At 41.6% G+C, this 23,034-nt stretch overlaps 1 protein-coding gene across 2 annotated transcripts in view; it reads left to right on the top strand.

Moving 5' to 3' along the window:
* NEK10 (NIMA related kinase 10) overlaps positions 1-23,034 on the top strand; it is a 292,923-nt gene that overhangs the window by 83,296 nt on the left and 186,593 nt on the right. For both annotated transcript variants that reach the window (XM_043886665.1, XM_043886664.1), the window contains 10 exons: positions 196-335; positions 1,226-1,287; positions 3,490-3,567; positions 5,381-5,445; positions 13,246-13,348; positions 13,441-13,569; positions 14,076-14,213; positions 18,173-18,218; positions 20,657-20,778; positions 20,921-21,023. In XM_043886665.1, the coding sequence (XP_043742600.1) occupies positions 196-335; positions 1,226-1,287; positions 3,490-3,567; positions 5,381-5,445; positions 13,246-13,348; positions 13,441-13,569; positions 14,076-14,213; positions 18,173-18,218; positions 20,657-20,778; positions 20,921-21,023 (986 nt within the window). The remainder of the gene's footprint in view (positions 1-195; positions 336-1,225; positions 1,288-3,489; positions 3,568-5,380; positions 5,446-13,245; positions 13,349-13,440; positions 13,570-14,075; positions 14,214-18,172; positions 18,219-20,656; positions 20,779-20,920; positions 21,024-23,034) is intronic.

Below are 23,034 nucleotides of genomic sequence, written 5' to 3'. Positions count from 1 at the left end.
AAACAGAGAGAGATGACTCCTACATCACACCGTACACAGAAATCATGTCTGGGTAGTTTGGAAGGTCAAAAATAAACATAACATAGGAGAAAGCTTTATGATCTGAGAGAGGCAAGATTTCTCAAATGGAAACCAGAAAGCACTGACCATGAACTGCCATTGGTAAATCAGTCTGTGCATTGACTTCTTTTTCAGAGACAGAAATTTTGTTTCTGATCGATCCTCCATTGGAAGCCTGTCTAGTGCCAATGCTGCTGGCCGAATCCAGCAGCTTCATTTGTCAGAAGATTTAAGCCCTCGGGAAATACAAGAAAATACTTTCTCTCTTCAAGCAGGTATTTATATCACATCATTATGTTTTATTATTTGATACTGTTTAACTTTGTATTATTCTATTATAAGATTATAAGGATAATATTAATTAGGCCCAATTTATAACTATAAAAGCTATGAAGTTAAATTCACGTGGACGCTTGAAACTTCTTGGTACTAGTGTTGGAATTGCAGATTAACGACACCCCGACTTTCCTTACCGTGTTCTGGACAGGTGCACAGCTAGGGGTTGGACTCCTGGCCCCTTCTCCTTACAAGTTCTGTGTCCTAGTCTATCAGCCCTCCGAAACAGTTCATGCCCAGATTGTAAAGGTTACTTTGTATAGTGTATTTAAAGTGCACACTATTTGTCCACCCATCGTGGACGTACAGTGCACACCTGCTCCATGAGGGCCTGTGTTGGGCTCGGGGCGGATGGTCCCTTCCCGCCTCCCCCAGTGCACAGGCGGTGCGTGGGGTGTGTGGCACTTGGGTTACATGGAGAAGGCAGGCTCCGGCCAGCACGACTCAGCTGCCTTTCCCCAGAGGTGTGCCAGAGGGAAAACCAGTATTTGTTTTAAAACCAACTCTTCAAAAAAAATATTTCTTTATTTGGGTGCACAAGGTCTTTGCTGCAGCACACGAGGTCTTTTATCTTCATTGCGGCATGTGGGGTTTTTAGTTGCATCATGTAGGATGTAGCTCCCTGGCCAGCGCTTAGACCCGGGCCCTCCGCAATGGGAATGTGGAGTCTTGGTCACTGGTCCACCAGGGAAGGCCCAGAAAGTTAGTGTTTTTTGAGGAGTGACTCTGCCAGTGAAGTTCTCTGAGGCAGGCAGTGAGAGTGCGGATGTAATCATGCAAGTGTAGCCGTGGGCACGAAAGACTTGGTGTTTGGTGGTTTTCGTTGCAGCCTGCTGTGCGGCCCTCACGGAGCTGGTGCTGGACGACACCAACGCCCACCAGGTGGTGCAGGTGAGGGGCGGGGCGCCGCGAGCACGCACAGTCGGGGGGCGGGGCGTCGGGACCACGCACAGTGGGGGGGCGGGGCACCGCGAGCACGCACGGTCGGGGGGCGGGGCATCAGGACCACGCACAGTGGCGGGGCGGGGCACCGCGAGCACGCACAGTCGCCGGGCTGGGGCGTCGGGACCACGCACATTGCGGGGGTGGGGTGTGGGAGGGTGTGGGAGGGTGTGGCGGGGGGGGGGGGCCCGCTGCAGGCGGCCCTTGTGTGCCAGGACATGGCCTCTGTGGTACCGACAGCCCGGTCTTAAGGTATTGTGATCTCTTATCTGACGTGTAAGATTCCATTTTATATTCTTGTCCTTCCCCTGTTAACTCACTTAGCTTTAAGAGAACTGCCTTGTAGTTGACTGATGGTGTTTATTTCTTATATTATATGCAGTTTATTTCATTCTCTTTATACTTTTTTAAAAAGCTATCCTGAACTGTTTTAATTTGGGGCACACAGGATTCCATGAGCTAAGGATAACAGTAACTTTAAGAGGACATCAAGTTATTTAGGGTCTATGCCCAGTAGTGGGATGGTGGGGGCATATGGATGAAACACAGCAAACAAAATATTTATTGCTGAGAGACTAATTTCAGAAAACACACAAAGCATAATTCAGTAACCAACTTACTACATATGGAGTCATATGTATGTGTGTGTGTGTATAAATACACACATTTGTATACCACCCATAAAACTTAATTCCTGCTTGTTGGATTTTGCAGAGGAAACTTTTTTGGGGGGGGTCAATACATCAACTTAAAAATATATAAATTCATAATGTTAGTAAGGGTCAGGTCAGCAGTGATGAGAGTCCCTGAGGAGCTCAGCAGCTCAGGGTGGCTGGTAAGGCAGGGGGAAGCTCAGTCCCGTGACTGTTAACTTGCTCTCTTGGCCTCTGGAAAAGTATTCAGCCTAAGCATTGACTTTGTCATGTATAAAACAAGGAAACTGTAAGACTAATTCACATAATAGCTAGTAAGTCAAAAAGAGAGAAGCAAGTACTGTATATTAACACATATATATGGAATCTAGAAAGATGGCACTGATGAACCTATCTGCAGGCAGCAGTGGAGACGCAGACACAAAGAACAGACTTGTGGACCCAGTGGGGGAAGGAGACAGAGGGATGCATTGAAAGAGTAGCAGGGAAACATACATTACCAAACGTAAAATAGGTAGCCACCCGGGATTTGCAGTGTCATGCAGGGAGCACAAACAACCTCTGTGACAACCTAGAGGGGTGGGATGGTGTAGGAGGGGGGAGGGAGATTCGAAAGAGAGGGGACATGTGTATACCTATGGCTGATTCATGTTGATGTATGGCAGAAACCAACAATGCAATATTTACAACAATATTGTAAAGCAGTTATCCTCCAGTTAAAAATAAATTATTTTATAAAAGACTGAGTGCAGTAAGGCAGGTAAAACTCTGCACGTAGAGAATTTAGTAAATTATGTGTTTAATAGATAATAAAAAAGTACCAGTAAGGCAGTACATTTGTTCATTCCTCAATGTGTATATTTGTATTAGAATAAGTCTCAGTTCAGTTCAGTTCAGTCGCCCAGTCACATCCAACTCTTTGTGACCCCATGAATCAGCATGCCAGGGCGCCCTGTCCATCACCAACTCCCAGAGTTTACTCAAACTCATGTCCATTGAGAATAAGTCTAGAAAGATGTTAATTGTTTATACAAATAGCATTGATTTTTTAAAATGTATTTTCTCTTAATTTTCTCTCTTCTTTTCTATGCTAATTTATCTCCATGTATTATTTAATTAATAGAACAATAAAGGGAGAAATATTTTATACAATTTTTATAAATTATAGTTTTATATATTATAATTATATTTTATAATTTTATATTTAAAATGCAAAATATAGAGATATTTGGATCCCTTAACTCTGCTCCCTTTTTGGCTCCTACTCTTTGATTTTAAAGTATTTAAATCTCTTTTAATTGATGTACTTAATTATCATCTTTAATGACAGTTGAAATTTTAAGATCTGGTTATACCCTTTGATGTTTAAACACATTACATTAACATCTTTAGTATTGTCCTATAATATTTACTTATGGTTCCAAAATTTCTTCTTTAATGTTTTAAAGTTGTTCTTTTCTTTTTGCTCACTGATAACATGGCATCTTTATTCTTTCAGGAAAATGGTATATATACGATAGCTAAATTAATTTTACCAAACAAACAAAAGAATGCAGCAAAAACTAATCTATTACAGGTAATAAACATATCTGTTATTCGTTAATATCAAGTTACTGGGATCTGGGGAAATTTTGATAATATAAGGTATGATTTTTAGAACTTGTAGGTTAGCACTGGTCCCCTGTACTGACTCTGAGGGAAAAATACCTGGTGAGAGAGGCTGGCATGGAAAGAAATGCTGTTAAAACAGTGTAAAAGGTTTAATAGTAGTTTCTCCATAGGGAGATAGGTGATTTTATTTAGATATTTCTTTGCTTATCCATAAGTTCTATGTTTTTAAAAACATTGCTTATATATCAGTAAAAAAAAAAGGGGGGGCGGAAATTATGTGCTGTATTTAAGCATGGCCCACAGTCAGTAGCCTTTCTCCTCTACAAAGGCAAACTTGTAAAATGGATCTCAGGAGATGAGAAGGTGCTGCTCGGGAGAGTGAAGGGGTGGGGTGGACACCCATGACCCCTGCTCCAGAGGGGATGAGCATACACAGAGGAGCATGGACACAGCAGGAAGGCCTGGCAGCTCAGAGCGTGCTTAGGGCAGGTGTGTGGGGGTGGAGGAGGAGGGGGAGTGCCTTGGGAGAAGGGGCATGGTGGGTAAGAAGGGGTCACATTCTGCAGGGTCTTTCATGGACACCAGGGGGCAAGTGTTCCCCGAGACACTGGAATAATAAAATCGGATTCAGAGGAAGCCTTTGCAGCTGTTGAAGCTCATCATTTTTTTCAAGTCATTAGAAAAGGAAGTAAAAAGTACCATCTGCCTTCAAGCTGACTTAAGAGCTCTCACCCAGAATGATCGTCAGACCCTGCAGAGAAATTGTGCTGGTGTCTGTGGGCTGGCAGACAGAGCCACCGCTGAGAACATACAGGCGTGGGGCTGACTTTCTCTCAGGCAGCACAGAGGCCTGACCTTGCGCCAGAACAGGACAAGTCCGCCCTCTACTGGATGTGCAGCCTGTTAGGTCAGCAGAGGGTGTTAAAGAATTTGTAGGCAAATTCTCCCAAGACTCACACAGGTTCCCCACTTCTCACAGCCGCCACTGCTTTCTCATCAGGCTCCTTTGTGTCGTCTTATATCTGCCTGACTTTTCCAGGCCATTTTCTTTGCGACCCTTCTGTACTTAGATCACTGATTTTATGAAATGATTCCAGACTTGAACTCAGCAACGCTAGTCACCCTTGTGGTGGCCTCGGGTACAGGTACAGTGGCAGGCCAGGGGGTTCTCTGCTCTCTTTTCTCAGCACTGCGGAATTTCCAGTGTGTTTTTTTCTCTGGTGAACCGTCACAGGCCTCTTCTGAGTGTTCTCAGGAGTGACTGTAGATGGTTCTGTCTGGGGACTGCCTTAGACTTTACTCAAGAAACCAATTTGTCAAGTTGGAGTCCACTGTGCCTGTGGATATTTTTATATGTCATCATTTCTAGGGTTTATTTTCTCACAAAAACGATATAAATATTGAGGCATACGTAGCAGGCTAGAAACAAAATTAACCTTGAACTCCTGGAAATCTTGTGACATTTGGTTTTCTTGGCACAGGAATTCTATTTCTTGTTTCTGTGCTCCTTTTGTACATTCTAGAAAGGAACTAATGACAGGCACTGAATCAAACAAGGCCCAGACTGCTAGGCTTCTGCAATGCAAATGCTTTTTAAACAGGGAAACTGGCTCTGGTGTTGATGTCACCTGTTCTCAGATATGAGCTGTGGCTCCCATAGGCACCAGCCATGCTCACTGTAGAGCCACGTTAGTGTCCACTTCATGGTCATTCTATCCTGAAAATGTTTTACCTTCTTGAGCTACCATTTGAGAATCACATATCCTTCTATTTTCCAGTGTTATGCATTCAGAGCCTTGAGGTTTCTCTTCAGTATGGAAAGAAACAGACCACTCTTTAAAAGGTATGAGCTTAGAGAAATTTGGGTGACCCGTGATCTTTAGATTCAACTGTTTTCACAGGCCTGCTTTATATGCAAACAGTAAGAGAAGAAAGAGTCAAAATGCAAACCATGTGTCCTCGGATTTCTTAAAATGCACAGATACAGCAAAGCAGCCCTAAGTGATATCTTCACACCGAACATTCGCAGAGTGATGAGGAAGCACGTGAATCAAATCAGTACAGCTCTTTTCATTACTTGTGACTGCTGCAGTGTTTACTTTTTCTCTCTTTTTTAAGACGTTAACTTTTAAAATGATGAAATAAAATCATGTGCTTGTTTTGCCCCTTCAGAAATGTCTGAAGTTGATCTAGTCATTTCCTTTTTTTTAAAATTTTGGCTGTACTGGGTCTTTGTTGCTGAGCACAGGCTTTCTCTAGTTGAGTGGAGCAGGGACTGCTCTCTTGTTGCAGAGTACAGGCTCTAGAGCTCGGGTTCAATAGTTGGGGCCCATGGACTTCGTTGCCCCATAGTATGTTGGATCCTTCCTGACCAGGGATCGAAGCCGAGTGCTCCACATTGGTAGGTGGACTCCCAGGCCTTGGACCACCAGGGAAGTCCTAATCACTGCCTTTTAATCAGTAGAGAAGAAAATACTTATCTGGATGCTCTTCATAGGATAGGAATTCACTTGTAGGGTAGAAAGCTGGATGTTCCTGGATCAGAAGGCTGTGTGCCGAGCATGACAGAAAAGCCACCACCTCAGGAAGCAGACAATGGTTACTCACAGGTGTGGTCTGTGCACCATAGAGGTGGCAGGTTAGCCAAATCAAAGGCCCAGGTTCTTATTAGAATTTTATTGATAAACCAGAATGGAAATAAAACCATGGGTTAATTGAACATCGTTTGTTCAGAATGGGACATTTTGTGTTTTTACTTTATTTCTATATGACACTTAACATTTAGGGGAAAAAAGGAAATATTAGTTACTCCTTGCTTTTGTTCAGTCAGTAAGTCATATCTGACTCTAGGTGACCCCATGAACTACAGCACACCAGGCTTCCCAGTCCTCCACTATCTCCTGGAGTTTGCACAAACCCATGTCCATTGTGTCAATTTCAGTTTAGTTGCTCAGTTGTATCCAATGCTTTGTGACCCCATGGACTATAGCACACCGGGCCTCCCTGTCCATCACCAACTCCCAAAGCTTATTCAGACTCATATCCATTGAGACAGTGATGCCATCCAAGCATCTCATCCTCTGTCGTCCCCTTCTCCTCCTGCCTTCAATCCTTCCCAGCATCAGGGTCTTTTCCAATGAGTCAGTTCTTTGAATCAGGTGGCCAAAGTATCAGCTTCATCATCAGTCCTTCCAATGAATATTCAGGACTGATTTCCTTTAGGATACACTGATTTGATCTCCTTTCAGTCCAAGGGACTCTCAAGAGTCTTCTCCAACACCACAGTTCAAAAGCATCAATTCTTTGGTGCTCAGCTTTCCTTATAGCCCAATGCTCACATCCATACATGACTACTGGAAAAACCATAGCTTTGACTAGATGGACCTTGTTGGCAAAGTAATGTCCCTGATTTTTAATATGCTGTCTAGGTTGGTTATAGCTTTTCTTCCAAGGAGCAAGTGTTTTTTGATTTCATGGCTGCAGTCACCATCTGCAGTGATTTTAGAGCCCCCCCAAATAAAGTCTCTTACTATTTCCATTGTTTCCCCATCTATTTGCCATGAAGTGATAGGACTGGATGCCATAATCTTAGTTTTCTGAATGTTGTTTGAAGCCAACTTTTTCACTCTCCTCTTTCACTTTCATCAAGAGGCTCTTTAGTTCTTCACTTTCTGTTATAAGGGTGGTGTCATTTGCATATCTGAGGTTATTGATATTTCTCCTGGCAGTCTTGATTCCAGCTTATGTTTCATCCAGCTGGCATTTTGCATGATGTACTCTGCAGAAAAGTTAAATAAGCAGGGTGACAGTATACAGCCTTGACGTACTCCTTTCCCAACTTGGAACCAGTCTGTTGTTCCATGTCCAGTTCTAACTGTCGCTTCTTGACCTGCACACAGATTTCTCAGGAGGCGGGTAAGATGGTCTGGTATTCCTATCTCTTTAAGAATTTTCCACAGCTTGTTGTTATCCACACAGTCAAAAGCTTTGGCATAGTCAATAAAGCAGATGTTTTTTCTGGAAACTCTCTTGCTTTTTGATGATCCAACGGGTGTTGGCAATTTGATCTCTTGTTCCTCTGCCTTTTCGAAAACCAGCTTGAACATCTGGAATTTCACAGTTCACGTACTGTTGAAGCCTGGCTTGCAGAATTTTGAGCTTTACTTTGCTAGCATGTGAGATGAGTGCAATTGTGTGATAGTTTGAACATTCTTTGGCATTACCTTTCTTTGGGATTGGAATGAAAACTAACCTTTTCCAGTTCTGTGGCCACTGCTGAGTTTTCCAAATTTGCTGACATAATTGAGTACAGCACTTTCACAGCATCATCTTTTAGGATTTGAAATATCTCAGCTGGAATTCCATCACTAGCTTTATTTGTAGTGATGCTTCCTAAGGCCCACTTGACTTCACATTCCAGGATGTATGACTCTGGGTGAGTGATCACACCATCGTGGTTATCTGGGTCATGAAGATATTTTTTGTATAGTTCTTCTGTGTATTTTTGCCACCTCTTCTTAATATCTTCTGCTTCTGTTAGGTCCATACCATTTCTGTCCTTTATTGTGCCCACCTTTGCATGAAATATTCCCTTGATATCTCTGCTTTTCTTGAAGAGATCTCTAGTCTTCCTCATTCTATTGTTTTCCTCTATTTCTTTGCATTGATCGCTGAGGAAGGCTTTCTTATCTCTCCTTGCTTTTCTTTGGAACTCTGCATTCAGATGCTTATATCTTTCCTTTTCTCCTTTGCCTTTAGCTTTTCTTCTTTTCACAGCTATTTGTAAGGCCTCCTCAGACAACCATTTTGCCTTTTTGCATTTCTTTCTCTTGGGGATGGTCTTGATCACTACCTCCTGTACAATGTCACGAACCACTGTCAATAATTCTTCAGGTACTCTGTCAGATCTAATCCCTTGAATCTATTTCTCACTTCTACTGTATAATTGTAAGGGATTTGATTTAGGTCATACCTGAATGGTCTAGTGCTTTTCCCTATTTTCTTCAATTTAAGTCTGAATTTGGCAATAACGAGTTCATGATCTGAGCCACAGTCAGCTTCTGGTCTTGTTTTTGCTGACTGTATAGAGCTTCTCCATCTTTGGCTACAAAGAATATAATCAATCTGATTCAGTATTGACCATCTGGTGATGTCCATGTGTAGAGTCTTCTCTTGTGTTGTTAGAAAAGGGTGTTTGGTATGACCAGTGCATTCTCTTGGCAAAACTCTGTTAGCCTTTGCCCTGCTTCATTTTTTACTCCAAGGCCAAACTTGCCTGTTACTCCAGGTATCTCTTGACTTCCTACATTTGCATTCCAGTCCCCTATGATGAAAAGGACATCCTTTTTGGGTGTTAGTTCTAGAAGGTCTTGTAGGTCTTCATAGATCCATTCAACTTCAACTTCTTCAGCATTACTGACTGTGTCATAGACTTGGATTACTGTGATATTGATTGGTTTGCCTTGGAAATGAACAGAGATCATTCTGTCATTTTTGAGGTTGCACCCAAGTACTGCATTTCGGACTCTTTTGTTAACTATGAGGGCTACTCCATTTCTTCTAAGGGATTCTTACCCACAGTAGTAGATATAATGGTCATTTGAGTTAAATTTGCCCATTCCAGTCCATTTTAGCTCACTGATTCCTAAAATGTCAGTGTTTACTCTTGGCATCTCCTGTTTGACCACTTCCAATTTACCTTGATTCATGGACCTAACATTCCAGGTTCCTGTGCAATATTGTTCTTTACAGTGTCAGACTTTGCTTCCATCACGAGTCACATCCACAACTGGGTGTTGTTTTTGCTTTGGCTCCATCTCTTCATTCTTTCTGGAGTTATTTCTCCACTCTTCTCCAGTAGCTTATTGGGCACCTACTGACCTGGGGAGTTCATTTTTCAGTTCCCTATCTTTTTGCCTTTTCATACTGTTCATGGGGTTCTCAAGGCAAGAATACTGAAGTGGTTTGCCATTCCCTTCTCCAGTGACCCACATTTTGTCAGACCTCTCCACCATGACCCATCCATCTTGGGTGACCCTACATGGCATGGCTCATAGTTTCATTGAGTTAGACGAGGCTTTGGTCCATGTGATCAGTTTGATTAGTTTTCTGTGATTGTGGTTTTCATTCTGTCTGCCATCTGAAGGATAAGGATAAGAGGCTTATGGAAACTTCTTGATGGGAGAGACTGACTGTGGGGGAAACTGGGTCTTGTTCTGATGGGTGGGGCCATGCTCAGTAGATCTTTAATCCAAAAATCTGATGATGGCTGGAGCTGTGTTCCCTCCCTCCTACCATGTGTTGATGATGCCACCCAAACTTCTCATCCTCTGTCACCGCCTTCTCTTCCTGCCCTCAGTCTTTCCTAGTATCAGGGTCTTTTCCAGTGAGTTGGATCTTCACATCAAGTGATCAAAGTATTGGAGCTTCAGTTTTAGCACCAGTCTTCTAATAAATATTCAAGGTTTATTTCCTTTAAGATTGACTGGTTTGATGTCCTTGGTGTCCAAGGTACTCTCAAGAGTTTTCTCCAGTGCCACAATTCAAAAGCATCAATTCTTCATTGCTCAGCATTCTTTATGGTCCAACTCTCACATCCCTGCATGACTACTGGAAAAATCATAGCTTTGATTATACTTTGTTGGCAAAGTGATGTCTCTGCTTTTTATTATGTTGACTAGATTTGCCGTAGCTTTCCTTCCAAGGAGCAAGCATCTTTTAATTTCATGACTGTGGTCACCATTATTCATTATTATTATTATATATATTTATTCATTATAACCTTTTATTTCAATGCTGTAAATCACCAGATGGTCAGTACCAAAAACAGATTATATTCTCTGCAGCCCAAGATAGAGAAGCTCTCTCTCTCTCAGTCAGTAAAAACAAGACCTGGTGCTGACTGTGACTCAGATCATGAATCCATATTGTAAAATTCAGCCTTAAATTGAAGAAAGTAGGGAAAACTACAAGGTCATTCAGGTATGACATAAATCGAATCCCTTATTATTATACAGTGGAGGTGATGAATAGATTCAAGGGACTAGATCTGGTAGACAGAGTACCTGAAAAACTGTGGATGGAGGTTTGTAAAATTTTACAGGAGGCAGTGACCAAAAGCATCCCAAAGAAAAAGAAGGGCAAGAAGACAAAGTGACTGTCTGAGGAGGCTTTGCAAATAGCCAAGGAAAGAAGAGATGTGAAAGGTAAGGGAGAAAGAGAAAGATATACCCAGCTGAATGCAAAGTTCCAGAGAGTAGCAAGGAGAGATAAGAAGGGCTTCTTAAAGAACAATGCGAAGAAATAGATGAAAACAATAGAATAGGTAAGACCAGAGATCTCTTCAAGAAAATGAGAGATATCAAGGGAACATTTCATGCACAGATGGGCATAATAAAGGACAGGAACAGTAAGGACCTAACAGAATCAGAAGAGATTAAGAAGAGGTGGCAAGAGTACACAGATGAATTATACAAGAAAGGTCTTAAACATGATGGCATGGTCACTCACCTAGAGCCAGACATCCTGGGATGTAAAGTCAAGTGGGCCTTAGGAAGCATTACTACGAACAAAGCTAGTGTAGGTAATAGAATTCCAGCTGAGCTATTTCAAAGCCTAACAGATGATGCTGTTAAAGGACTGCACTTGATATATCAGCAAATTTGGAAAACTCAGCAGTGGCCACAGGAGCGGAAAAGGTCGGTTTTCATTCTAAGCCCAAAGAATGGCAATGCCAAAAGGTGTTCAGATTACCAGACAGTTATACTCATTTCACATGCTAGGAAGGTTATTCTCAAAATCCTTCAAGCTAGGCTTTAGCACTATGTGAACTGAGAACTTCCACATATACAAACTGGGTTTTGAAGAGGCAGAGGAACTAGAGATCAATTTGCCAGCATTCATTGGATCATGGAAAAAGCAAGGGAGTTCCAGTAAAACATCAACTTCTGCCTCATTGACTACATTAAAAGCTTTGACTCTGTGAATCACAGAAAAGTGTGGAAAATTGTTAAAGAGATGGGAATACCAGACCATCTTATCTGTCACCTGAGAAGCCTGTATTGCAGGTCAAGAAGCAACAGTTAGAAGTGAATATGGAACAATGGACCGGTTCAAAATTGAGAAAGGAGTACATCAGGGCTGTATATTGTCACCCTGCTTATTTAACTTATATACAGAGTACATCATGATGTACTGGGCTGAATGAAACACAAGCTGGAATCAAGATTGCTGAGAGAAATATCAGCAAGCTCAGATATGCAGAAGATATCTCTCTAATGGCAGAAAGTGAAGAACCAAAGAGCTTCTTGATGAAAGTGAAAGAGGAGAGTGAAAAAGCGGACTTAAAACTCAACATTTGAAAATCTAAGATCATGGTGTCTGGTCATATCACTTCATGGCAAACTGATGGGGAAAAAGTGGAAGCAGTGGCTGATTTTATTATCTTGGACTCCAAAATTACTGCGGATGGTGACTGCAGGTACAAAATTAAAAGATGCTTTCTCCTTGGAAGGAAAGTTATGACAGACCTAGACAGCATATTAAAAAGCAGAGACATTACTTTGCTAACAAAGGCCCATCTAGTCAAGGCTATGATTTTTCCAGTAGTTGTGGATGTGAGAGTTGGATCATAAAGAAGGCTGAGTGCCGAAGAATTGATGGTTTCAAATTGTGATCCTGGAGTAGACTCTTGAGAGTCCCTTGGACTGCAAGGAGATCATACCAGCCAATCTTAAAGGAAATCAACCCTGAATATTCATTGGAAGATTGATGCTGAAGCTGAAGCTCCAATACTTTGACCACCAGTGCAAAAAGGTGACTCATTGGAAAAGACTCTGATGCTGGGAAAGATGGAAAGGAAAAGGAGAAGGGGGCGGCAGAGGATGAGATATTTAGATAGCATCACCGACTCAATGGACATGATTTAAGCAAACTCTGGAAGATAGTGGAGGACAGCAGAGCCTGATGTGCTGAAGTCCATGGGGTTGCAAAGAATCAGACAGGACTCAGTGGCTGAACAATAACAACAAATCATCCACATCGGTGGACTTAGAAGATTTTAATAAACCCAAACCCTTGAAACCAGTAGCTTGGAAATGATGCATAAATATCTTCATTTTTATTCATCTGTATTTTAACTGTTTTCATGAAACATTCAAAAGTTAGGTTACCATTTCCCTCCTCGGGTTAATATGAGGACTGACTCAAACGGCATTTGTGAAAGTGCTCTGTGCTCAGTAGACATCTGGTAAGCATCCATTCCTACTGTTTGATACCATACCCCCAAATGCCTTACAGATAACATTTCTGTAAAATCTGTATCATATCTATTTGTTTTATTGTGGCAAAAAGCACATCGCATGACACGTACCCTCTTACATTGTTAACTGTGCAGTCTAGTGTTCCTAACTGTAAGCTAGGGTTGTGCAGCAGATCTCTGGAACTTCCCTTTCCAGTTACTTTTCCTTGCCCCCTGAGACATGTGTGTCTAGTTTATTTTTGTGGGATAAGTTGGAAAGCATTATTGCCCCCATTTGTTGGCCAGTATATTTAATGTAATTTACCTACGAGGGCACCAAAGGGAGGGAACAGGCCAGACTTTCCAACCCCTACATGAAGTATGTGTGTGCATTTTTCTCTGTAGACTTTTCCCCACCGACCTGTTTGAGACCTTCATTGATATAGGACATTATGTTCGTGATATCAGTGCTTACGAAGAATTAGTATCAAAGTTGAATTTATTAGTGGTAAGTCTTGACTTTTAACTAATTTGGCAGGCTGCTATGCGGTTAGGATGTGTTTATCATAGTGACCTGTTTCCTTTTCATTTTTTGGTTAGGAGGATGAACTGAAGCAAATTGCTGAAAATGTTGAAAGCATTAATCAGAATAAAGCTCCTTCAAAATATATAGGCAACTATGCGATTTTGGATCATCTCGGCAGTGGAGCTTTTGGCTGTGTTTACAAGGTGACCTGGCCCTCAAACAATGTTTCTGATGTTCCCAAACAAGTTGCATGTCTCCCTGCACACCCACACACACGTGAATTGGAGCGCTTGTTGGTGAGCAGGTAGAAATAAAAAGTAGAATGATTTGTTTTTGTCCAACAGATGGCCACACTGACATCTCACTCTCAGCTCTAGAAATGGGCCACTGATCTTTGAAGACAAAAAGTGTCATTGATCTCTCATCCAGATAGTCAAAATGGCTTGTCCTAATGCATGACACCTTCTCCAAATTCACACCATTGTTTCTGTATTTACCCAGTAAAATCCTGCTAAAAACGACAACCTGATTCAGGAGATATTGATAACAATTTTTTTGAGCTGAGCTTAGTGTAAATTCAAATTGAATTTTTAAAGTTATATAACTAATTGAGATGACTTGGCTTAATCATGTGAACTTATTAATCTGTAGTAATCACTGTCTTCCTCTCTACTGTTCTCTCTCTCTCTCTCTGTCTCGTTTATCTTAGGTTAGGAAGCGCAGTGGTCAAAATCTTTTAGCAATGAAAGAGGTCAACTTACATAACCCAGCATTTGGAAAAGATAAAAAAGACCGAGACAGCAGCATAAGGAATATTGTTTCTGAATTAACCATAATTAAAGAACAGGTAATGGTTTTGCTTACAAAGGTGTTTTCCTTAAGTAAATGTCATCCAAAAAGTAGAGTTCCTGTGCTGTTCCTGTCCATGCTGTGTAGGAACTAGTTCTGTTTAAAATAATTGGCACTGAGGTGACATCAACCAGGAGAACTAAGGCTTGACATTGAACCACAGACAGCATGTGGGATTATAACTACATCAGGGCCAGGAATGCAGAACAATTGAGTTCACAGCCCAGAGTGCATAATGTATGAGAAAGTGTATCTGCTTCCTTCTTACTATGTTGAAGTGTATTTGGTTACTTCATTATGTGCATAAGAGTATGACTAAGACTTCCCAGATTTTTGTCAAATGGAACCAAGTTGTCGACATTCCTCAAATATGGATTATTTTATCTAAACTGTGGATTTTCAAGTTGGGTTATTATTTATTGGCTTGAGCAGAATATTCAAACATAGTGTTAACAACTCAATTAAGTATCATGAAGGTGTGTTCAGGAGAAAGAACAAGCATGTCAGAGAGAAATGGGGTTTCTCGTTGTCATCAGTGAACACACTGGCTTCTTTTTCAGCTTTCTTTGTTTATATGTTCATCGTGGGTGCTGTTTGTCTGTGACTCCGGGGGAGACCTATCTCCATGGCTGTTTGTTGTTGTTCAGTCCCTGTCCTTCACTATCTCTCCTGGAGTTTGCTCAAATTCATGTCCATTGAGGCAGTGATGCTATCTAAACGTCTCATCCTCCGTAGCCCCCTTCTCCTCCTGCCCTCAATCTTTCCCAGCATCAGGGTCTTTTCCAATTAGTCAGCTCTTTGCATCAGGTGGCCAAAGTATTGGAGCTTCAGCTTCAGTATCAGTCCTTTCAATGAATACTCAGAGTTGATTTCCTTTAGGATTGACTGGTTTGATCTCCTTGAATCCAAATCTGAATACAGTCTGGCGAGTGAGCTAGGTCAAGAACATGGCTCTTTGCTTCCCTAGTCACATGTGACTTGAACTTGAAATCTGCTGGCCACTTGGTAGTTGATGAGGTAAAGTAGTGGTTTTAGAATATCTTCTAAGAAGAAAAGTCATAAGGGTGGGGCCATAGGAGGCCTCTGCTTGAACTTTGAGAGAGCTCAAGGCTGTAGGACTGTGATGTCACCATGGGCTTAAACTAAGGAGAGGACAGCAAACTGAGGTCAGAAAGGAGGCGGTGATGGCAGACAGGAGTGGGAGAAGTGGTACTAGAATGGGAGAGTGTATTTGTTAATGTTAATACTGAGTTGCAGTAACAAAGACGCCCCAAAATATTGATACATGGGCTTGAAGGCGAGGCCTCTGCGTGTGGGGCCTTCATCTTCCTGCCAGTCCAGGTGCATTGCTCTGCTCCACGTGGTCATGCAGGGACCTGCTCCTCCTCTCCCATTGCAGCCACCAAGGTGATGCACCCTGTATTTCGGGTTCAGACAGTGGGCACCCCTCACCCTCCACTGGGGAGAGCTGAGTGATAAGCCCCCTCAGGGCTGCAGGAGAGGCTGAGAGACATGACCTGTGGTGGGAAGTGCATCCTGCTGCCACCTGATGGATGGAGCAGCGTGAGGGCAGGTTTCGGTGGACAGCCAGAGGACTCTCCTGTGAAATGGCAAGAAGAAAGGCTAGAGAGAGATACAAGACATCTAGGATGTACCAGTGACTGTTCTGAGATGAAACAAACTCCAGTTTACTTAGAAACTCAAATTGTAAATAAACAACCACAAGAACTTAGTATTCTTTTGGAAAATTATCCCTTATTAAAAAAGTAGAATTTCCATGTTACATTCTAAGTCTGCAGTGTAGGAGACTTGGGTTCAATCCCTGGGTTGGGAAGATCCCCTGGAGAAGGAAGTGGCAACCCACTCCAGTATTCTTGCCTGGAGAATCCCATGGACAGAGGAGCCTGGTGGGCTACAGTCCATAGGGTCACAAGAATCATACTTGACTTAGCGACTAAACCACCACCCATTCTAAGGTAAACTATGCCAAAGAGAAATTTTACTGGACGCTTTTAGGAGTGCATGTGTGCTCAGCCATGTGCAACTGTTTGGGACCCTATGGACTGTAGCCTGCCAGGCTCCTCTGTCCATGGGATTCTCCAGGCAAGAATACTGGAGTGGGTTGCCATGCCCACCTCCAGGGACCCCTTTTGTTGAGGTATAAATGATATGACAGCAGATTAGTTTCAGGTGAGCAATATGATGGTTCAATATTTGTATATATTATGACGTGATCACCACACCAAGTTCGTTTACATCCACCACATGTAGCTACATGTTTCCCTTATGATAAGAACTTTTCCCCCAAACTTATTTATTTTTAATTGGAGGGAAATCGCTTCACAATATTGTGTTGGCCCCTGCCATGTGTCAACTCGAGTCAGCCATAGGTATACATGTGTCCCCTCTCTCTTTAACCTCCCTCCCACTTCCTACCCTTCCACTTGTCTAGGTTGTTGAAGTGAAGTGAAGTGTTAGTTGCTCAGTCGTGCCCGACTCTTTGCGACCCCATGGACTGCAGCCCACCAGCCTCCTCTGTCCATGGGATTTTCCAGGCAAGAATACTGGAGTGGGTAGCCCTTTCCTTCTCCAGGGGATCTTCCCGACCCAGGGATCGAACCCGGGTCTCCTGCACTGCAGGCAGATTCTTTATCTACTGAGCTATGAGGGCAGAGCCCCAGTTTGAGTTTCCTGAGTCATACAGAAAATTCCCACCAGTTTCCAACTTGAATCTAGGAAGACGGTACTGATGAATCTATTTACAGGACAACAGTGGACACGTAGACATAGAGAACAGACTTACTGACACAGGCAGTGGGGAGGACACGGTGGGGGTGGGACAAACGGAGAGAGTAACACAATAAGAACTTTTAAACCGCAAGGAAAACTTTATTCAGGACCACTGCAATAGAAGTCAAACTATTGCAAGAAAGGAGAGAGATTGAACTCAGTTCTCAACTGAAGAGGCATGACTGGAGACTCACAACTAAAAGTCAGGGCTGGGGGTGTCAAAGAATGGAAAATTGGCTAGTTATCAGGTTGGGGGAAGAAAAACTTGATTAGATCGCAAAGATAGGGGGTAAGGAACTTGACTGGACATCAAGAGTGCGAGATTCCCACTAAACTAACTGAGCAGGATTCTCCCCAAAACCAGGCAGGCTAAGGAGAGGAGGCCTAGTCCAGAGGAGCACCTAGAGGAGCCTGCCCTAAGTTTGTTCAAGGAGGGAGACATGGGCAATTATTAGTATAATTTTAATGGGATTAATAGCTTATTTTGATGTGAAAATATTAGTCGCTCAGTCATGTCAGCCCTTTGCAGCCCCATGGACTGTAGCCCGCCAGTCTCCTCTGTCCATGGGATTCTCCAGACAAGAATACTGGAGTGGGTTGTCATTCCCATCTCCAGGGAATCTTCCCAACCCAGGGATTGAACCCGGGTCTCCTGCATTGTGGGTGGATTCTTTACCATTAGTTTCACACTAATTTTGGAGAGCATAGAAAGACATGAGTCATGTAAATAGACACAGTTTATATAAACATTTAAGTGGCAGGGAGAGGTTAAGAGCATAGGTATATGTGTTCAAAGTTAATTATTTCATTTCAGTTTTCTCCTCTATGCAATCTGTGGTATTGGAGCAGGGTGTGTTAAATGAATTCTTAAGATAGCTTCCAGTTCTATAATCCTCCATTTTAGTTAAATTAAGTGAGAAAGCACAACCAGTTTTTATTGCTATTTTATAAGGCTATATAGGAGATTGCTGTTTTCAGAATAGTTTTGTAAGCAGCATATGAAAAAGAATCATGAAAAATTAGATGATATTTTGAAATGCTTTGTTGTATAAATAAATGTAAACAGGATAATTTCTTTGTTGTTTTCAAATATGAAGCCCAACTAAATTGTGAACACAAGTTTATATTTTGAAGTAGGTGTAATGTTTTTTATTTATTTTCTTATAGCTTTATCATCCAAACGTTGTACGCTATTATAAAACATTTCTGGAAAGTAAGTATGAGTTTTCATGATATTTCTAATAAAGTATCTATGTTACTTACATATTTTTTAAAGAATGTTACAAAATAAGCTTAATCAACTCTTTTCTTTACCTTTTTTTTGTTATATGTATGATAATTGATATTTTTCATCACTTTCTTGGGCAGTGAAACACTGATAGTCAAAGATCAAAAGATACTTATAAAATACTTAGATCTCTCTATATAAGATTTCATGAACAAACCAAAATAATAATTATTGCTATTTTCATATACAAAAAGCCCTTAGTGGGATCAGGAGAAAATAAAACTAAAGGATGGTGGCTTCTTTAAGAAAAAATAAAAAGCTTTTTTTTAAAAAATTAAATCGGATGATTTTTTTCTTTTTTTAAATTATTTTTAAATTTATTTATTTTACTTTACAATATTGTAGTGGTGTTTGCCATACGTTAATGTGAATCCGCCATATGTGTACATGTGTTCCCCATCCTGAAAGAGCCCCCCCTCCACCTCCCTCCCCATCCCATCTCTCTGGGTCATCCCAGTGCACCAGCCCCGAGCACCCTGCATCATGCATTGAACCTGGACTGGTGATTCGTTTCACATATGATAATTTACATGTTTCAATGCCGTTTTCCCATATCATCCCGCTCTTCTAAATCAGATGATTTTTCCACCGTCTTCCCCTCAAACAAATTGGGCTGGGTTTTTGAGGTTTCTTTCTCTTGAAGTTCAGATAATTGCCACAAGGTGGCGATGGAACCCTGACTCTGCATCATCTTTAGGATGATGGAATACAGAATCAAACGTTGAGATAAAATCAAACTCAGACTTGTTTTGAAAAACAATAGAACTTTTGACTGAAGCAATATACATTTTAATAGACCTGACGTGCTTCACTTGTGAAATTTCACAGTAAGTCTCCACATGGAGGGGCTTCCTCGCTGCCTCTCTATCAGTGTTTGTGCTTAGGTCCTCAGTTGTGTCTGACTCTTTGCCATCCCGTGGACTATAGCCCTCCAGGCTCCTCTGTTCATGGGATTCCCCCAGCAAGAAAACCGGAATGCCATTTCTTCCTCCAAGGGATCTTCCCTACCCAGGGATCGAACCCGTGTCTCTTATGTCTCCTGCGTTAGCCGGCAGATTCTTTACCGCTAGCTCCACCTGGGAAGCCCCTGTCAGTGCTAGTGCTGTGCAAACCTGGCAGTGTTACGAGTTTTCCCACCCTCTGGTTGACTCAGAGGAACTCAGTGGTGAAATCTGCAGCAAACCCAGCTCCCTCGGCCATTTGTTCTTGGTGTTAGAATAATTTCCCATAATTTAGCACACATCCCATCATAAAGAGGTCTAGATTGGCTTCTGACTTATGCTGAAGTGATACCATTCATCTTAATTTGAAAACAAAATAACGTGACTTCTTCAGAAAAGAATTGAAAGTGATTTTACAAATACATAAAATATGTTGAAATAGATTAGGAAATCATGATAAAAGGAAATAGAAGGTGAGAAAATTTAAAATAAAGCTAAAGTTAGTTGTTGTTGTTTAGTCACTCAGTTGTGTCTGACTCTTTGTGACCCCGTGGACAGGCTCCTCTGTCCATGGGATTTCCCAGGTAAGAATATGAGGTGGTTGCCATTTCCTACTCCTGGGGATCTTCCTGACCCAGGGATTGAACCTCTGTCTCCTGCATTGGCAGACAAATTCTTTACCGCTGAGCTACCCGGGAAGCCCATACCTATTTTACATACATCCAAAACATTACAGAAGATACATATCACATACTGTTGTTAATAGTTTCATACTAGTTTTGGAGGAGAAAGTAGAATTTACTTCTGTTTCTTAACATCCAAAGAAAAGAGGCAAAGCCAGTCAGTTATGAGATTCCTGGGACCCATCAGCTGCAATCTGGAGAAGGCCAGCTTTCTCAGTCCTTGTCAGAAGCTGAGATTTTCTATCATGGGTGGTGTATCCAATGCGCTTTTTTCTAAACCATGATGTTTCACTGTAAAACACTGTAAGGTAAATGTATGAGACTGAAGAACAATACATTGAAAACATTTTTCTGAATGTCTAGTTTGATTTAAGTGTGAATTTTAGAGCACTAAGTGGAGAGATGGGTTTACCTGTTCTTCAGGGAATTCTCCGTGACGGGAGCGTTTGCTTCTCTTTGGTGATTCTTAGCCCTTCCACGTCCTGGTGTACACAGAAAATGGTAACATTTGCCACCGTAAACTTATGCTAGGGGATTGCCTGTAGTTGAAAGAGATCCAGTGGCCCCCAAGGCCCCCTGGCCCTTGACCCTTCCAGCTGAGTGAAACCACATTCCTAACTCTTCTGTGATGTGTGTGCCCTGAACACCCATTGGGAAGTTTGGATTCTAATTCATAAGTTCTTTCAAAATGTCTATATTGAGTTTAATTTTCTATTACCTTTTCTGTTTTTATATATAGATGATAGGCTGTATATAGTTATGGAGCTTATAGAAGGGGCCCCTCTTGGAGAGCATTTCAGTTCTTTGAAGGAAAAACGACATCATTTTGCTGAAGACAGACTATGGAAAATATTTATACAGGTATCGTTCATCTTCATTAACTTTTCCTATGAAACAGTAAAGGTCTCAGCTGATTCCCCAGAGGTGTGTGTGGTGGCTGTGAGTGGCTGTCTGTCCGTATATATCAAGGAAATAACCTTTGTTTGTTGCTTGCTGTTTGCAGCTGTGCCTGGCTCTTCGGTACTTGCACAAGGAGAAGAGGATCATCCATAGAGACCTGACGCCAAACAACATCATGCTGGGGGACAAGGACAGAGTGACTGTCAGTAAGTATAAAATCGGAAAGTTTCAGCTTGAGAGTCTCTGAATATTATCCTAGGGCAGAGTTGTTGGACAGAACTTCCCACATTGATAGGTGCGTTATCCATCTGTGTTGTCCAGTCCAGCAGCCACTGGCCATGTGTGGCTGTTGGGCACTTGAAATGTCACAGTAGTGACTGAGGATATGAATTTTAAATTCTACTAACTTTTAGTTAATTTAAGTATCCCTGTGTGGACTAGTGCATACTATAGTGGACAGTAACTAGTGAAGTTCTTGATGTTCTTGAAGTTCTCAGTATGAGAGAATAAAATACTCTTAGAATGCTGGAGCCTTTAATTCCTAAATCAATGGTTTCTAGGGTTTTTTTCTTTCTGTAGAACACTTCTTCATCAACACTGGCTTTTATGACTACCACATGAACACACTATTGTACTGTTTTGATATAGTCTGTGACATGGGTGACCAATATACATATCAAGGACTGTAAAAAATCTAGCCATTTGTATACTTCAACATGTTTACTTTATATCACAGTATCTTCAAATGTAGCAGGTTATCTGAATGTTATATAAATTTTTGCAGTGAGAAAGTTAGTTTTTTCCCCGTAGTTGTATATTTCTCAATCATAAAATGAGCTTTTTAGCTTAGAATGATATATTAGCTTTCCCCTGTCCTCTTCACTCATGAACACTAGCTACTCTAGTGGTTCACTCGCTACAAGTAGGGAGAAATAGCTAAATCAGTGTTCTGCAAGTATTTGTGATCGTGACCTTCCATTAGTAAATTCTTTTGATAACACACTGCCAATATATGTATTATTGTTGTATTGTTGTTCAGTAACTGTCAGGTCTGACTTTTTGAGACCCCATGGACTATAGCACGTCAGGTTCCTCTGTCCTCCACTATCTCCCAGAGTTTACTCAAATTCATGTCCATAGAGTCAGTGATGGTATTAATATATGACCATCACTAGTAATTGCCCTCCACTCTTCCCCAGTAGTGTACTGGATACCTTCTGACCTGGGGGTCTCATCTTCCAGCATCATATCTTTTTGCCTTTTCATACTGTCCAGCCAGAGTGGGTTGCCATTTCCTTCTCCAGTGGACAGCATTTTGTTTGTCCACACTCTTCAATGTGACCCATCCATCTTGGTGACTCCTGGCCTCCTAGCTTCATTCAGTTATGCCAGCACCTTTGCCATGACAAGGCTGTGATCCATGAAGGGGCAATATATGTATGCTTATTTATAAATGCTATACACATATCACTGTATATATAGTACATGAAGTCAACAGAAATAACATGCAAAGGGGTGCATTAAAATTCAAGATAGAGATTTTGATATTTCCCCCACCCCCACCGCCTAGTGGATTGCCTTAGGCACCCAACGTAGGAGATCCTCTCCTAAATTTTACTGATGTGAAAGACATTTGTGTATGCCTGCATGCACGTGTGCTAAGTTGCTTCAGTTGTGTCCAACTCTTTGCAACCTTTGGATTGAGCCTGCCAAGCTCCTCTGTCCATGGGATTCTCCAGGCAAGAAAACTGGAGTGGGTTGCCATGCCCTCCTTCAGGGTATTTTCCTGACCCAGGAATTGAACCTGTGTCTCCTACATTGGCAGGAGGGTTCTAAACCTGAAAGAGATTTGACAACATTTTAAAGCTGAGTCTCTTAGTTTGGGAAGAATCTGATTCCTCACGAAGGCACTTCAAATGTAGGCTTTTACCATAACCACATCCTCAGTAACAACGATTCGATTCACTGTCCAGATTTTTTTTTTGATAGAACATGCTATATTAGTTTTAAAAAATACCCAAACAGAAGATCTATCAAAATCTTCAGTGCAAAGTTACTTGGTGATATTTCAAGACAGTGCTTTGTAATATATGTAATGAGGTCAAATAATTGTGACTGTCTTGGATACACATTTAATTTACTTAATCATTAGAAGTTAATTATAATTTTGTTTATCATAACCTTTTTTACTTTTTTCTTTTTATGAATTGTACTTGT

The sequence above is a fragment of the Cervus elaphus genome, chromosome 24 (genome assembly GCF_910594005.1).
Source record: "Cervus elaphus chromosome 24, mCerEla1.1, whole genome shotgun sequence".
NCBI lineage: Eukaryota > Metazoa > Chordata > Mammalia > Artiodactyla > Cervidae > Cervus > Cervus elaphus.
The sequence above is the reverse complement of the archived record's forward strand: the minus strand, read 5'-3'. Positions and strand labels throughout refer to the sequence as shown.